The sequence below is a fragment of the Pleurodeles waltl genome, chromosome 8, assembly GCF_031143425.1.
Source record: "Pleurodeles waltl isolate 20211129_DDA chromosome 8, aPleWal1.hap1.20221129, whole genome shotgun sequence".
NCBI lineage: Eukaryota > Metazoa > Chordata > Amphibia > Caudata > Salamandridae > Pleurodeles > Pleurodeles waltl.
The window spans coordinates 600,712,020-600,729,408 of NC_090447.1; the positions used below are offsets into that span (position 1 = coordinate 600,712,020).

Consider the following 17,389-nt stretch of genomic DNA (forward strand, 5'->3'; position numbering starts at 1 on the left):
CCATCAATAAATGTGCAGCAGGGAAAGCCTCAGGCCGGATGGGGTGCCAGCAGTGATTTTCAAATTTAACATAGATCTATGGGGGCACCCCTTCTAACCAATGATTTTAGGAATGTTGTAAAGGGACAAATTCCTGATTCCTGGAAGATTGTCATAATTATCCTGATTTATAAAAAGGGAGATTGCCCCTCTCTATCTTGCTATAGACCTATATCATTAATTGATTCCAAAATGAAGATACTTGGAAGGGTGCTTTTGGCTGGTTTGGAATCTTGGGCCACGGAACATAAAATTCTGTTGAATGTCCAATTTGGCTTCAGACCAGGGTTGGGCAATATAGATCAGCGTCTACATTTGTATTTAATATCAGGAAAATATGTTAGGTCAAAAAAGGGGTCTCTTCATTTAGCATTTATATGTAGTGCCTTTGAAGTGGTAAACTTCAGACACTGAAGGAATTTATGGGGTATAGAAGCTGATCTTCTATTGTTGATTAAATGGCTTTACCATGATCTGACGGTGAGGATCCAATATGGTCTGCTGGACGAACTAGTCCCCATAAAAAATCTACTTGGGTACTAAGACTGACTTGTATTCTCGCTCCTTCCCTATTTCATCTCTCGTATAGGAGAGCAGCCAATACCTATTTCACTCTACGCAGACAATGCTGTGTTAATTGCTTGCAAAGCAAATGGCCTACAAATTTTACTGGATGCATTTTCCATCGACACAGGCAATCTAGATTTTAGGATTAATCATTCTAAATCCCACATTATGACATATGGGCCATGTAGCACTAAATCTAAAACTTTCATTATGGGAAACCTAATTTTGGAGAAAGTAAGTTATAACTATTTAGGGATTCTTTTTAGCTCCTCTTTCTATTGGAAGTCACTTTTAACTGCCAGGGCACAGTGTTTTAAAAGTAATATAGAGGCAGTTTTTAGTTCCGCCCAAAAGCTGGGCAAAAAAACCTGTCAAAATATTTATTTGTATAAAACAAAATGTACTATGGCATGAGTGCATGGGGCATGCCTGTGAGGTACACAAATGTAGGCACCCTACAGAGAGTAAAAAATGTTTCCTTATGGAGACTGTTAATGGTTCCCCAGGGGACATCTACTTTAATCTGCCACAAAGAATTAGGTGTCCCCTATTTAGAAGACATCCTGGGTTTTGTACCACTAGAATTTTGAATCAAGTCCTGGTTAAATCCAGAGTCAGACTTGGTTCGATCTTGTGTCTCTGATTGCCTTGCCCGGCACGGGGTGGCACAAATTCCCAGGGTTACCTGTTTGAAGGAGATTTTTGATTTAATAGGTAAGAAGGAGCTTTTTGATAATCCAGCTCTGATTACTCAAAAAAGTAAAGAGAAAGTAAAATCATGCTACCCTAGTTACTGCTCGAATTTAAGGCTTCAGAAACTGCAGTCCGTGGTAGTAATTACCAGATGCGTACCAATTTCCACGACAGCAAATTTGGAACCGTATCTTGTATGTTAACAAATCCAAACTTTTGCTGCTGTTTATCTATTTTTTTTATTTTCTATGATATATTTTAATGTATCTTTCCCTGTACAAGAAATTTGGTCATAAGATTTACCCCCTTGTTGGAGTGGCCAAACTACCAAAGCACTTGCCACCTCATCTTTATCTGATATATAAAGCGCTCCAAATGTGTTCTCAGATTAGACTTCCGCAATACAGGTTTTAAAAAAATCATGCCTAGGAACAATATATAGGGTGTGGTATGCAGACCATCTCCGACTCTCACTGTGCCCTCCGCTCCGTCTCCCTCTCAGGGCAGACCTCCTCTCGCAGTCGCAGGGGCAGGTTCTACACCCCCACCTCCAGAGCCTGCACCTTCATGCCTGGAGATTGAACAGGGCAACCTGAGTTCCTTTTCTCTCCCACCAGAGGTGGTGGACGTTCTTTTATCGGCCAGGCGACACTCCACCAAGTCGGTCTATGCGAGTAGGTGGGCTAATTTTGTTCGTTGGTGTAGAGAGAAGAAATTTGATCCCTTAAGTGCCCATCTTTCTGATATTTTATTGTTTGCATTGTTGTTGGCTCAGCGTGGTTGTGCTGTGGCCACTGTTAAAGGCTATCTTACGGCCCTTTCGGCTTTTTTATATCTTCCAGATCAGCCTTCTTTATTCAAATCTCCCTTGGTTTTGCGATTTTTGAGGGGGCTTACTAATAGATTTCCTCCCATGCCTTTTATTATGCCGCAGTGGGATCTGAATTTGGTGTTGACTTTTTTGATGGGCTCCCCCTTTAAGCCACTTTATTCATGCCCATTAGGGTATTTGTTTTTCAAAACTGTGTTTTTGACAGCCATTACGTCGGCCAGACGTGTTAGTGAATTGCAGGCCCTCTCTGTTCACCCGCCTTTCACGATTTTTTATAAGGACAAGGTTGTTTTGAGGACCAGTGCGGCTTTCCTCCCCAAGGTGGTGTCTCCATTTCACTTGGGACAGTCCATAACTCTCTCGACATTCTACCCTCCTCCGCATCCATCTAAGGAGGAGGAAAGACTCCATCGTCTGGACCCTAGGAGGGCTTTCAGCTTTTATATCGACAGGGCAAGAGAGTTCCGGTTGGATGAACAACTCTTTATTGGATACGTGGGGAAGAGGAAGGGGAAGGCCGTCCACAAGAGAACACTCCCCAGGTGGGTCGTTCTTTGTATTAAAATATGTTACTCATTGGCAAAGAAGGATCCTCCTGAGGGGATCAGAGCCCATTCCACCAGGGCCAAGTCGACCTCATCAGCTTTGGCCAGAGTTGTTCCGATGGTGGACATCTGTGAGGCCGCGACTTGGTCTTCCCTCCACACCTTTGTGAAGCATTATTGTCTGGATGTAGAGGTGCGGAAGGATGGCCATTTTGCACGGTCTGTGCTGCAGGAGTTCCTGGTTTGACCAGACAGACACCCTTCTCCGAGGTGCTACTGCTTTGGCACTCTATTCATTAGGTGGGGAATCCACAGGTAGTTCTATCCATCAGAAGAGCAAGTTACTTACCTTCGGTAACGCTTTTTCTGGTGGATATATTAGCTACCTGTGGATTCCTCACGGTCCCTCCCACCTCCCCGTTGTCTGTCTGGTCATGCCAGGATCTCCTTGGGTGTGCACTTCAGTGCTTTGATTTCAATGTTTATATATAGGTATATATGTTTACAGTTCTTATTCAGGCTATTTTCAATTTTGCAGACTGTTCATGAAGGTATGCTCCTTTTTAAGGAGTTGTGGAAAAGTTTTTAGGTGAAGGTGCTCTATAAAGTTTATTTTTGTCAAATCCTGAAGGGTGTGGATTGTCGATGTTCTCTATATGTTTCAAAGTCACGTCAAAAGTGGCGTGAACTGACGTCAGCACGGCGGCGAGGACCTCTTATTGCCACGATGACGTCACACGGAGCCGCATGGAGTCAGGCAATTGTGACGTCCTCGCCGACGTGCAGAGCTAGAGATAGAGAAGTTTCCGTTGAATGCTACGCATGGGGAGAATTCATTAGGTGAGGAATACACAGGTAGCTAATGTATCCACCAGAAAAAGCGTTAAGGTAAGTAACTTGCTCTTCAGGTCACTTGACTCAAGTGGCAGCCATTGGCTGTGCAGTCATGTCACCTCACCTGTATTACACTGCATTTTTCAGCTACTGTTTTTCTTTTCCTTTGTCGTTTTACCTTAAGTTAAAATAAAGAGCTTGAAATAAAGTAAAAAGCTTGCTTTATTTAGCTGTGCAGGCAACCAGTTTTGACCAAGGAGCTTTTTCTTGCAGCTGAATTTGCAAAAGGTACAAACACCTAACGGAGAGGGCTCCCGACACACTGGTTTAACCTTTTGTTTATCTAATTACAACTTCAAATAGACAATCTGAATAGCTGAGGTATTGTTCTACCCTGTTTTCTGGCAATGACTGTTCCTGTGCTGGTGAGTACTACCAAAGAACAGAACCTTGCTTACTATGGGTACATGGTGAGCATCACCCCACGCATATGGTCATACTTTAAACCCCTTTGAGATATGGAATTGGAGCAGTGATGGAAAAGATGGCACAGTTTAATTACCCAAAGTAAATAATTAATAACAATTTATCAATTCCACGATAATGCACTAAACAGTGGTTTCCAGACTGTTTCCTGAAGCACAGCATGGCGCTGCCCAAACCATCCAGGGGCGCTGCAGTCACAGTTGCTGAGCATAGTACATAATGCACTACCCTGACCTCTGGAGTGCAGGCCGGTTGTGCTGCATCTGGGGCCCGCTAGGTGGTGCCTTGTGGCGTAATTCATAGTAAATGAAGAAACACATGGTGACAAAAATAGTTGACCTCATTGAAGGTGTTTCCATTTTGCTTACGCATCTGCTGAACGATCCCCACCTCTGTGAAATTATTTCCATCTTGAGTCGGGGAGTGCCCTGGGCGCAAGCACAGCTGGACAGTAATGGTTTAGTATTTGGGTATTTTTTATGACCGCAAGAGCGCATGTCGCTGGCAATGACCCCTTGTCTCAGAGGACTTTCCCAAGGTGCTGCAGGAAAGACATTAAGACTCTTTGTATATGCAAAAAAAGGATCATTTCCCACAGTGTCCAGTGGCCACGGTGATGGGTATTCTAATTTATTTGTTTCTGTATGTTTTTTCCAGTATTTATGAAGGACAAAAGATTGTAACTTCATAGCCTCCATGTTACCATGTGATACCTTCACTGTTTGACATTGTTATCACTGAATACAATGCTGTGTAATTCCAACCCGGTCGCTTCTTCAGGTCCACAGAACAACCATCTTCATTTCCTTACATCACTGCCATATATTTCCCCATTATTGATAGCACTCGGGTACAAACTGGATGTTGCCCTTTTTCATTAAAGGAGGCTAGGGACGTTTTGGCTTAAATATATCTCATTACATCAAGATAAACCTGGAAGAGGCTGGGGTACTTCCTCTAAACAAGATGTCCAGTACTTTTGAAGAATACCAGATTTCACCAGTATGCTTGTCCTTAATGAATGATGGCTTTTTCTGATAATGTATATTCAGTCTTTTGTCCATGCTATCCTTCGTGGCTTTGTACTCTGCTTTTAAATTGAGGTTTTTTGAGTACTTTCATGGGTGTTTGAATCTCCTAGCTGCAGAGGAGTACTTTAATGGGTGTTTGAATCTCCTAGCTGCAGCCTACTCCCATTGCAAGTTTGTGGCATTTAGTACTTTATTTGATGTATGTGTCAGGATAGTGTAAAAGTCTTGCAGAAGGGAATTATAAAAAATACTTGCCTGCAGCAACGGGATCCTGTGGTTCAGTTAGATACATTGCAGAAGTTTTTTTTGTTTGTTTACATCTCCTTACTTTGGCTATTGCTGCTGTTTTGTCTCTAATTACAGTGGTTGGTATAGCTAGACAGTATTTAACAGCATTAACTTTCTTAATTTGAGGTATAGCACCAGGAGGTACTCTGAACGTCTCGGCTTTCTTTTAATTGGGTTTATTGCATGAATCCACAACTGTATATATATGCGTTGTCTTTCTTGCCATTAGAGGTTCCTTTAATTGAAATGAAATGGACACATGGGAGCGATCTGAGCAGACTTTGTGTCCTAATGAACTTCAATGGTAGGCTACTGACCTGTCATAATGTGAAAGAAAAGCACAAAGCGAGCAAGCTTTTTCAGTTCCTCGTTGTATTCTATGCGGATCACTAACTGTCAGATGTAAGGAACTATCCAGGGGTTTCCAAACTGTGCGCCATGCCACCTCAGTGCCCTTGGCTGCTCTTGGCTGGATGTATCTAGCTCCAGGCTGAGCTCGCACAAACAGCAAACAGATGCAGTCACTGCATGGTTCGAGGCCGCACACATATTGTGAAAAGAGAGAGTAGACATATCCTTGCTTTGCACGCACTATTCTTAATCCCAAATATTTTCAAGGATTACAATGAAAGTACTGCTGAGGCCTGGCTTACAACTCTCTCCAAAGAAATAGTAATGTAATGGAGAGCTGCGGCCAATTAGTCAAGCGAGCCGCGGATCAAACATTGGGAACCACCGCAGTAGTACCATAAATCACAATGTAGATATATTGACCACAATATAAATTTATTGACCACAACTGTAGGAAGTTGGCTCTGCATATACTATTTCAAAGTAAGAAATAGTGTGCACAAAGTCCAAGGGTTCCCCTTAGAGTTAAGATAGTGGCAAAAGTAGATAATTCGAATGCTCTATTTTGTGGTAGTGTGGTCGAGCAGTAGGCTTATCAGAGGCTAATGTTAAGCATTTGTTGTACACAAACAGGCAATAAATGAGGAACACACACTCAAAGACTTACTCCAGGCCAATAGGTTTTTATATTGAAAAATATATTTTCTTAGTTTATTTTAAGAACCACAGGTTCAAGATTTATAGTTAATACTTTAAATGTAAGGTACTTCACTTAAATACTTTAGGAACTTTGAATGAAAACAATATCATGTACAGTCTTTGTAAAAATGGCAATAAGCTATTTTCAAAGTGGACACTGCAAACATCAACAGTTCCTGGGGGAGGTAAGTAAAGGTTAGATTAGGAGGTAAGTAAGACACTTACAAGTCTCAGTCCTTGGGCATAGGCAGCCCACCATTGGGGGTTCAAGGCAAACCCAAGGTTACCACACCAGCAGCTCAGGGCCGGTCAGGTGCAGAGGTCAAAGAGGTGCCCAAAACACATAGGTGCCTATGGAGAACAGGGCAAACGTGCTGCCAGCAGGTAAGTACCTGTGTCTTCGGGGGGAAGACCAGGGGGGTTTTGTAGAGCACTGGGGGGGACACAAGTAGACACACAAAACACACCCTCAGCGGCACAGGGGCGGCCGGGTGCAGTGTGCAAAGCAGGCATCTGGTTTCAGGTGGGAATCAATGGAGGGACCCGGGGGTCACTCTAGCAGGGGCAGGCAGGCACGGGGGGGCCTTCTCGGGACAGCCACCACCTGGGCTAGGCAGAGGGTCGCCTGGGGGTCACTCCTGCGTTGAGGTTCGGTTTGTTCAGGTCCTGGGGGCTGCAGGTGCAGTGATGGTTCTAGGCGTTGGGTCCCTTGTTACAAGCAGTTGCGGTCAGAGGGAGCCTCTGAGTTCTCTCTGCAGGCGTCGCTGTGGGGACTCAGGGGGGGTCGTCTCTGGTTACTCACGGGTTCGCAGTCGCCGGGGAGTCCTCCCTGAGGTGTTGGTTTTCTGCAGGTGGAGCCGGGGGCGTCGGGTGCAGAGTGTAGAGTCTCACGCTTCTGGCGGGAAACGTGAAGTCTTTGGAAGTTGCTTCTTTGTTGCAAAGAAGTTGTAGGTTTTGAACAGGGCCGTTGTACACAGGAGTTTCTTGGTCCTGTAGTCCAGGGCAGTCCTCTGAGGCTTCAGAGGTTGCTGGTCCCTGTTGGATGCGTCGCTGGAGCAGGTTTTCGAAGTTGGAGAAAGGCCGGTAGGGCTGGGGCCAAATCCGTTGTCGTCTTCCTCCTTCTCTGCAGGCTTGTAGGTCAGCAGTCCTTCTTCTTTCTTCAGGTTGCAGGAATCTGATTTCCTGGGATCTGGGGAGCCCCTAAATACTGAATTTAGGGGTGTGTTTAGGTCTGGAGGGCAGTAGCCAATGGCAACTGTCCTTGAGGGTGGTTACACCCTCCTTGTGCCTCCTACCTGAGGGGAGGGGGGCACAATCCTATTCCTATTGGGGGAATCCTCCAAAATCAAGATGGAGGATTCCTAAAGGCAGGGGTCACCTCAGCTCAGGACACCTTAGGGGCTGTCCTGACTGGTGGGTGACTCCTCCTTGTTTTTCTCATTATCTCCTCTGGACTTGCCGCCAAAAGCGGGGGTTGTGTCCAGGGGCGGGCATCTCCACTAGCTGGAGTGCCCTGGTGCATTGTAATACGAAGCCTGAGCCTTTGAGGCTCACTGCTAGGTGTTACAGTTCCTGCAGGGGGGAGTTGTGAAGCACCTCCACCCAGAGCAGGCTTTTGTTTCTGTCCTCAGAGAGCACAAAGGCTCCTACTCCAGGGGGTAAGAAACTCCTCTCTTAGCAGCAGGCTGGCACAGACCAGTCAGTCCTGCACTGAAGGATTGGGTAAAATACAGGGGGCATCTCTAAGATGCCCTCTGTGTGCATTTTTTAAATAAATACAACACTGGGATCATTGTGGGTTAATTATTCTGAGACGTTTGAAACCAAACTTCACAGTATTCAGTGTAGCCATAATGGAGCTGTGGAGTTCGTTTTGACAAACTCCCAGACCATATACTTAATAAGGCCATATTGTACTTGTGTCTAAGAATAGACTTAGACACTGTAGGGGCATATTGCTCTTGCAGCTATGCCCTCACCTGTGGTATAGTACACCCTGCCTTAGGGCTGTAAGGCCTGCTTGAGGGGTGACTTACCTATGCCACAGGCAGTATTTTGTGGGCATGGCATCCTGAGGGGGATGCCATGTCGACTTTGTCTTTTTCTCCCCACCAACACTCAATCTGCAGTTGCAGTGTGCATGTGTTAGGTGAAGGGTCCCTAAGGGTGGCACAACACATGATGCAGCCCTTAGAGACCTTCCCTGGTCACAGGGCCCTTTGTACCACTGGTACCTTTTACAAGGGACTTATCTGTGTGCCACGGGTGTGCCAATTGTGGAAACAATGGTACATTTTAGGTGAAAGAACACTGTGCTGGGGCCTGGTTAGCAGGGTCCCAGCACACTTCTCAGTCAAGTCAGCATCAGTATCTGGCAAAAAGTGGGGGGTAACTGCAACAGGGAGCCATTTCCTTACAACAACCAATTAAAACTCCCCCAGTGCACAAGAGTTACCTCTAACCAGTATTGAAATATACACATGCTATAACACAATAATTTAATCTCCCATCTGCAATCCCCCACCATCTTTGTCAACTTCAGCTATCCCTCTAATAGGCTCTAAACTAGTTTTGTTTCGCAAAGTGTGTGCCTGTTTGTATTCATGTTGCTGTGTGGCCGTTTCATTGGCAAATGCACAAGGTCTGATTCACTGTTAAAGGTTTACACCATTGTGGGGACAGGGAATTTATGGAGGTTTCTAGAACTACTGCTGGGAAGCTTTCCCAGACTACTCACATACATAATGTTACACATGTATAGATGGAACTGTTTTGCAGTTTGTATGTAGAACTATAAGGTCAGGGCATTTGGACTGTAGACCCTATCTTTCATTTCTCTGCAGGTAATATATGTTTCCTCTTGAAAAAGGTCCTCCCATTACAACATCACCAATAATTTCTGTGGCAGCCCCAGCCTAGATAGAAACGTACTTTTGCCATTGACTGGAATGAACCTTTAGTTGCATCCTGGGAAGGAATGTGCCAGCCTTATATTTGCAACTGCCCACAACTTGCAAATTTATGGGTGTTAACCAATTTAAGAATACATTCCTGCCCTGGAGTGCTAACAACTAGTGTAATATTGCGTGCTAGCAAATCCCTTTAAAAGTGTAAATTAACTTTGTCCTAAGTATGGGTTAATACTTAAAAGTAAAATATATGTGAATTTCAATTTGAGTGCAGAAATGGCCTTGTAAACGATAGTTAATGGTGGTGCTAAGTGGGTTTATGAGTGGCAACTAGAAATACATTTACAACTGTGTAGCATTCTTATATAGGATGCCACATTTATAATGGAAAAAAATAAATACTAATCTGCCATGTATACAACACTTTTTTATTTATTTGAACTGCTCTAAAACATGTTTGCTTTTTTTCAGATTTAGAAATGGCAATTGCATATTGGAATTTAGTTTTGTCGGGGAAGTTTAAATTTTTAGATCTCTGGAATACGTTTTTATTGGTAAGTAGAAACTGAATTTGTTTAGGACTAAGAGAGAAATTACTCATCTATGCTGTTTTACATGTTTCTACCTGGCTACCGCCAGTGCTTGAAAGCTGTAGGGGTGAGAACTCGGTCAAGTATATATTGCAATGCAAATTGTACTAAGAATTTAAATGATCAAGTAGGTGTGGAGATTTGCCGTTTACTTTGTTTTCGTTTGACCTGTTTTATTTTAGCTGATTGTGGTAAGTATGAGACAAAAATAAATTAAAGGTGTTGTCTGCCCTTTTTTGGTTCTGGTTGGGTTTGAGGATATAAAAGTTATTTTCTGCGTTTGTCACATACTGTTCGTATCATGAACTGTTGGTGTTTTGGTTACTTTTATAATTCATGTTTTATTTTCTAATTGGCTTGTCTTCCCACTGATTACTGAAATGAGTATGGTATTAACATATCGGAGGTGTAACACGAGAAAAATTATCACCGACCAGAGAGTAAGGACAGTGGCAGCCTGTTGAAGTGCATCATGTTTTTAAAATATCAGTGTTGATAATGTTTAGTTTTGACCTGGCGACCATACCAATCTAAACCAGTTTTATTTTTAGTTATTAAATTTGTATACATTATGGAACATTTTTCTTGATTATTTTTTGGGAATTGGTAGATTGTAGACCTGAAAAAAAGTTAATTAATGCCCCCTTATTATTATCTATATATATATATATATATATATATATATATATATATATATATATATATATATATATATATATATATATATATACACACACATACTAGCGCACCTGGTCCTTAGTAAGTAAACTTACAAGGAGGCGCGTATAGGTCGATGAACCTTTTGATTTGCATGGAGTATCCTAGCTAGGCTAATGGCAGTCACACTAATGATCAATACGTAATTCAGTAAACATTAGTCATCTACATCAATGAATCAGGAACATAACACCCCATGACCCTCCAGTCATGAATAACCTCAACTCACTATACGTTTTAGTAGTTTTATTCCCTATTAGTTACAATACTAATTCATGAAAATTAATTCAACTTTATTCACGTCAGCAAATCCGTATTAATTCATTAGAAGTTGCCAAAAACATAGCCTAATCAAAACTTTCACCAGAGTACATTCTAAAGCAGTAGCATGGGTCAATAATCGAATCAGGAATGAATGTCAGCCTGAGTAGCAGAGTTAAGCAAATCAGTTTGAAAAACACAGACACAAATGATTGACAATGTCATAAGCTAGGAACCTCACCTAACCCAGAATAGCATCAGCATGTGGGACTTCATGCGAAAACAGTATAGAACATGAATTTGGAAAACATCTAGCTAAGAGAAAAACTATTTTAAACAGCGCAGTTGGTACCTAGAAAGAAAAGGCACAAAAGTTAATTCAGTCACATTGTTATATCTACCTATCCTCGGTATGGATCACCAACAAGTCAGTCTTCGTCTTCAGTCGATCAGCAACACATCAGGCTCTCAAGAACATGAGCCCAATGACAGAATCTTGAATCGCTTTGACATCTCACTCCATCCGTCTCATCTCCTAACTCATCTGAAGTTTTCCCCCTTTGTCACAGCATTATATCAAAGTCACTCAGACTATCCCCCAGTTTCTAATTGGTCAATTAATCACCAGTTATGACTGTCCAGTTGTATATTTACTCCAAATCTATGAATTTTAATCTTGTACAGTTCTCAGATTGTTGATTGGTTCACTTTGCGATGTCCTCATCATCTGGCTCGTCAGGTATCGAAAATGTTGCATCTTCCTCTCCAGTCAGTGTCTCTATTGGTTGAGTCCTGGGAAAGTACGCTCTGAGCGCTTTACACAGTAGTTGATACATTCTGGTTTCCATCGTCTCCTGTCTGTCGGTTCATGCAAAGGTTTCAGCTAGACAATTCTTATCAAACAATGAGCAGTTCATGGTTAGTCTGATTTGTCAGCATCTTTCATTTAACGTTAATATTCAGCTTCTGCACGAGGCCTGGAAAAACTAGGCCACAACTTTGGCTAATTTAATCTTTACAATATAATGCAAAACACAAGTTATATCTCTCAATATGACATACTACTACGTTATTTCTATACGTTTTTCTAGATTTCATATATGCTATTCATTTTATTAGTACATTCGTGAATCTTGGTGATCGCTCTCCAAGGGCACATTTTCAAACGTGCACATTATTTTTCTACATTAATCATTTTCTACATTTTTCATTATTCAAAATACATAAACATTCATTAATACTTTCTAATTAATACATTTTGCGTTAACGTGTGTGTGTATGTGTGTGTATATATATATATATATATATATACACACACATACATATATATTCATTGCTTTTTATATACCATAGATGTATAAATCATAACTCACACCAATTTATGAATCAAAACCGTTATTAATGCAGACGTTAATACGAATGGAAAATAGCCCACATTATTAAAAAAATGATACCCTCACTGTAAAACATGTTGGTGGTTTTGCCATCTACCTGTGCCAACAAAAGCCTTTCTGTTATAGAATTATTTTTGAAAATGTGTTACCCTAGTACTCGATCATTTTGTTAAGTTTTTCAGAAAACTGAGCAGAGTTGAATGGCATTTGTTGCGTGGGTCTGTTTCACAGTAATTTTGCAGGGTCTTACAATGGTGGTTGTCTATTCAAGCTATCTTCTACAAGTGGTGTGGTCTCGTTTGCTGGCATATTCCACTTGCATTAGTGCTCCCTTGCTGGTTTGCATGTCTTTCTGCACGTGAATGAATGGCAAGCAATTCGTACAGTGCAGATTTTCATGTATCTCCATTTTGTGGTGAGATACTGTTTGATTTTTGTCAGAACCCCATTCAGAGGGCCACAGCACAAGCTGGCGATTCTGGGCCCAACCGTGGGGGTTGACGTCATTTACTCAATGTCCCAGGGCCCGGCCTGCTATGGATCCTGCGTAACTGGACGAAGAAACCCTTCAGCACTTGGCCCTTACTGGTAGCATGGGTCGAGCAGTGCAAGGCTTCTTAGGAGGAGATAGACAGCGTGGGGTGGGGTGGGAGAGTGGTAGATATTCGAACACAGGCTCACAACTCAAAATACGCTCTTTAGCAGCAAAAAATGATTGTCCTGTCTAATACGTTCTTTTATAACAAAGGAGTATTTATATACAACCACAAAGTGAAATAATGCATACACAAACAATACACCCAGCCTCCTGAGGTCAGGGCACTGGTGTTTAATAGGCAGTCCCCTGAGTCCCACTTCCCTCTGACTAGCAGTAGTGGTTATTCTTTATTCACTATACGCAACTTTTAAGTTAGGCGTTGCTAGCAGTCCGAGTCTCAGGGGTCCCGCCCTGACTCGATTCTAATATTTAAAAGTGTTCAGGCGCTGAAGCGCTATCAGGCAATCAAGTTCTCATGGGCCTTCTGCCCACCTCACTCAGTCTTAACCCACGCCAGCAGGGATTGTCCGATTGGAGTCTTCAAGAACGTATTACTTGCAGGTGCAGCAGCTGCCTCTGGTGAGTATCACACATGCAGCTCTGCAGTTTCCTTTGGTCTTCCCCACAGGTAATAGGGGTGGGTTACAGTGGCTTCTGATTCAGATCCTCATTTGGGACTTTGGACTGCATTCTTCATCACAGTGACCTTTTCTCGTGACAGTGTCATCAACCAGGCTGCAATCTTTGTCTTTTTCAAGAAGCCCCCATTGGCATCCGGGGTCTCTGAACCTGCACCTCACTTGGGCGGTGGCCTGGTCGCCACCACAGTAGGGTCCTCTTCATGGCAGCCACTTCTGGCATATTGAGTCACCAGCTTGAACATCGCACACTGGTGATCGCCTGATTGGCTCTGCAAACTTCCCATCGGCCTCATCTTACATACGGAGTCCCCAACTTACTGCACATGAGCGATGGCCCAGTTGCCACAGCAAACCTAACGACGGGCCCCTCTGACATATGGAGTCCCGGACTTATACATGTGCGATGGCCGAACTGGCATGGCTGACTTCAAAGCGGCCCCGACAGGCATACGTGGTTGCCAACTTGAACCTGCACACGGGCAAAGACCCGATCGGTGCAGCAGCCATTTCTCACACTTCGCCATAGGGGTCCACTTGCCAGGATCCCCCACTGGACCTCACCTCCTCTCTCTGCTCTTCCTCACAGGGCTCACTGGTCTTGGCAAGCAGGCAGGTACTGGTGCCTCAGGTTCCAGGGGCATCTGGTCTTGAATGTCTGTGGGTGATGTCCCCTCACCCAGCTGGGGGGCTTGCAGGCCTTCGCCTCCAGCCATGGTCATAGATAAGTCTTGCAGAGCTTCCCCTCCTTTCACAGCCCATCTGGCTGCTTGACAGTTGTTAATTTTGGGGGCCTTGAGCTCCCTTTCTTGTAGTCCATTTCCAAACACCAAATGTGATTTAGGGTCTGAATCTTTGAAGTTGGTGTTGGGGATCTGCTTTCTTTCGATGGAAGCTCTCCTCTTCCCTGCCTCTCCTCCTGATTTCAGTCTGTCACAGCAGGTACGACTACAAATCTTATTGGCACTCAACACAATCCATGTGAGTGACAAATGTTCACACCCGAATGTCAGCCACAGTGATTAATGTATCAGAAGGTTACCTCAGCCCCATTCTTTGATTTTCTTAACAGCCCAATCTCCTTCCTGAGATTTGCCCAGGCACCCTTCCTGTGACCTCTCGCTGAATTAGAGAGCACCCTTTGAATTGTGCAGGAGGGCCTCCAGTAGGTGTGAGTTAAGCTCACAGTGGAGAAACTTTATATGAGGAGCCTGAAGGCCTCACTCCAATGACACTTAAAAAGGCAGGCCCACTTCTGATAAGCACTATGGTATGCTGCCATTCTTGCGCTTGTGCTGCTTAACTCCTGTAGACTAAAGTGTACACAAAGTGTTGAATGGAATGCTTGAATTAATCTCGGCCACAGGTAATTACTCGAGCCTCATCCCACTCTATTATGATTTCAACACTATGCCATCTCACTTTGGATCCTGCTATATGAAAATCAGTCTTGACCCTGCGCCAGTGACAACAGTTCAGCCCAACTGCCAAGCCAGGTCCTCCTTGTCCCAGAACACAAGAAACTCAGGATCAGTTTCGCTCTTGTTATGGGCTCATCAGCCAGGTGTTGACAGTTTGGGCAAGACTGTTAGCATTGAAGCAGGAACAAGACTGATTTCCATATAGCTGGGTCCAAGCTGAGGGTGCATGATAAGCACAATAAAGATGGACTGGGATGCGGCCCCAAGTCATTATAGTGGGTGAGATTAAATCAAGCATTCCATCCATCAATATATGTATATTTTAGTATGTAACCTCTGGCAAAGACAGAAGTCTTTCACCACTGTGAAAGGGAAGCGCTTTGGGAACACCTCCTGGTCTAACAAGACTGCAGTCCTTGAGACAGGCCTATGGCATGGTGCAGATACATGATCGGTGTTCGCCTGGGACAGCAAAAATCAGCACCAGGGATGCAGACATTGTTGCAGCTAGGGCACTCAGGGCAGTGGATATCCGATTGTCACCATGCAAGGCACATTTCCATCCCAAAAATAGTTAATTTCCTGCCTATTTAACTCTGCACTGTTTTTCATTATTTTTTTTGCTTGTTAATGTGCAGTCTTTTAATTCGACAAAGGTTTCTCTGTTCTCATGTGTGAGAAAATTATTTTGGTCTTTTTAAATTGTGAGGGCGCAAACCAAACTGAAGCCTTTTTCCTTACCTAATATTGTCTGAACGCTTCCTACCATTTCAGAGTTTTATTACTTCCTTGTTGACAACTTCATGAACTTCGTCTTGGTTTCATAGTCTTTACATGTAGCAGTTGATTTACTTGTAATTGTGAGGTTGCTTGGACTTCATTCAGCCTCACTTGTCTGCCTTTTGTTTTTATATCAGTGCTCCTGGCTCTGATTCACAACTATCCACTTGATGCGATTATTCCAGCGCCAATTTTAAGAAAGCAAAATTCTTCTCACATTCCACTTGTCAGACGTGCACACCCACCTTAGTGAACCTACACCACAGTTCCATCACCTGTACCATAGCCATAGCTGGGGCACCACGCAGAAACTTGCCCAAGACAGACCAAAGTGAAGGTACTTTGTTGCTGCTCAGCATGCCTGTAGGCATAATGGGCAATAAATAAGTAAGTACTGTGCCATCACAGGTGTTGGGTGTAATTCCCATTTCCTGTTCCTATGAACAATTGAATAAAAGTTGACCAGAAGTATTATTGTGGTGTGTTAGTTTTTCATCAAATACAATTTTGATACTGTCACTTGGTGTATATAATTTTGTCTGTTAGTTGCAGTGCCTAAGTTTCTGATCCTCGAGAAGCCCCAGATCTGGAGTTAGAAAGTACCAGTAAATGTAAGTTCTTACTAGAAAATACAACTTAGTACAGATATTGCAGGCACATTGCTCCGTGGCACTAGGTTATAGTTGTAGGCATTGCTTGGGTACCAGTTAGCATTATGTTTTTCCCATCATGTTGTTCAGTGCTTATTTTTTTGCGGCGACAACTGCAAAAACAGATGATGGACAGAATGCAGAAAAAAATCAAACATTCACTCAGTCACAAATCTGGGTTAAATCCATCAGTTGTTTTGCTTGCTGTGCCATTCCAGTTTGGACCCAGCCATATGCAAATCAGTCTTGACCCTGTTCCCCAGGGGAACAGTCCAGCTCGAACTGCCAAGCCAGGTCCGCCCTGGACCGGAATTTTTTCGGGACAAAAGTGCTAAACATGCCCTCTTCTTTACACGTGCGTTCACTAATTACCAAGGCCGATGGCATTGATACTCATACACTTGGTAAATGAATGCTACTGTAGCAGTTTTTCTTTTTTTTTAAAGAATCTATTTACATTTTTTAGACATAGTGAGATGCTACAGTAACTACAAGTTAGGCACTGCAAGGTCTACAAAATCAATGTAGTTAGGAAGGGCCCTCCCCCATTCTAATCACAATTTCACTAAGAAAGGCAACTTCAAGGGGCTTATGGTCTACATGCCTTGCCCAGGCAGGAATGTCCTGCGTAGACAGTCTCTCAAAGTCTTAAACAACTGAACAAACAGTAACAGATAACAGGTGCACCCTTTTAGATGTGATGGTCAAAAGACGTATTGCACCTGGTGTTCAATCCATACTGCCAGCGTATCAGTAAAGGGCCATGTTAGTATGAGTAGGGTATGGGAGGCTATTTGTGTCTTCAAGTGTCTAATCCAATATTGGGGGTTACCTCAAAGAGTTGAAGTGCCCTGAGACGTGGAGGTGCAAAACATAAGTGTTCCAATTTTAAGAAGTATTGAATGAGTGGTCACCATGTCCTAGTAAAGTCAACTTCAGTATGCGTCTGTTTATGGGTAAGGTGTTCAATGGTGGCAACTAGCCAGAGCCGTGTAAACCATAAAGAAATGGGCGGGGCGCTGGTCTGCTTCAAATAGCACTATGAGTTGTTTCGCCGCGCCTAACGTGGGAGATTAGCCACCATTCCCTATTCGTCATCCTGCACAAGGAATGAGGCCTGATCCCT

At 43.3% G+C, this 17,389-nt stretch overlaps 1 protein-coding gene across 5 annotated transcripts in view; it reads left to right on the forward strand.

The window, feature by feature from the left end:
- The window catches only part of DCUN1D2 (defective in cullin neddylation 1 domain containing 2), a 201,502-nt gene that overhangs the window by 156,842 nt on the left and 27,271 nt on the right, over positions 1 to 17,389 (forward strand). For all 5 annotated transcript variants that reach the window (XM_069204665.1, XM_069204664.1, XM_069204666.1 and 2 more), the window contains exon 5: positions 9,746 to 9,828. In XM_069204665.1, the coding sequence (XP_069060766.1) occupies positions 9,746 to 9,828 (83 nt within the window). The remainder of the gene's footprint in view (positions 1 to 9,745; positions 9,829 to 17,389) is intronic.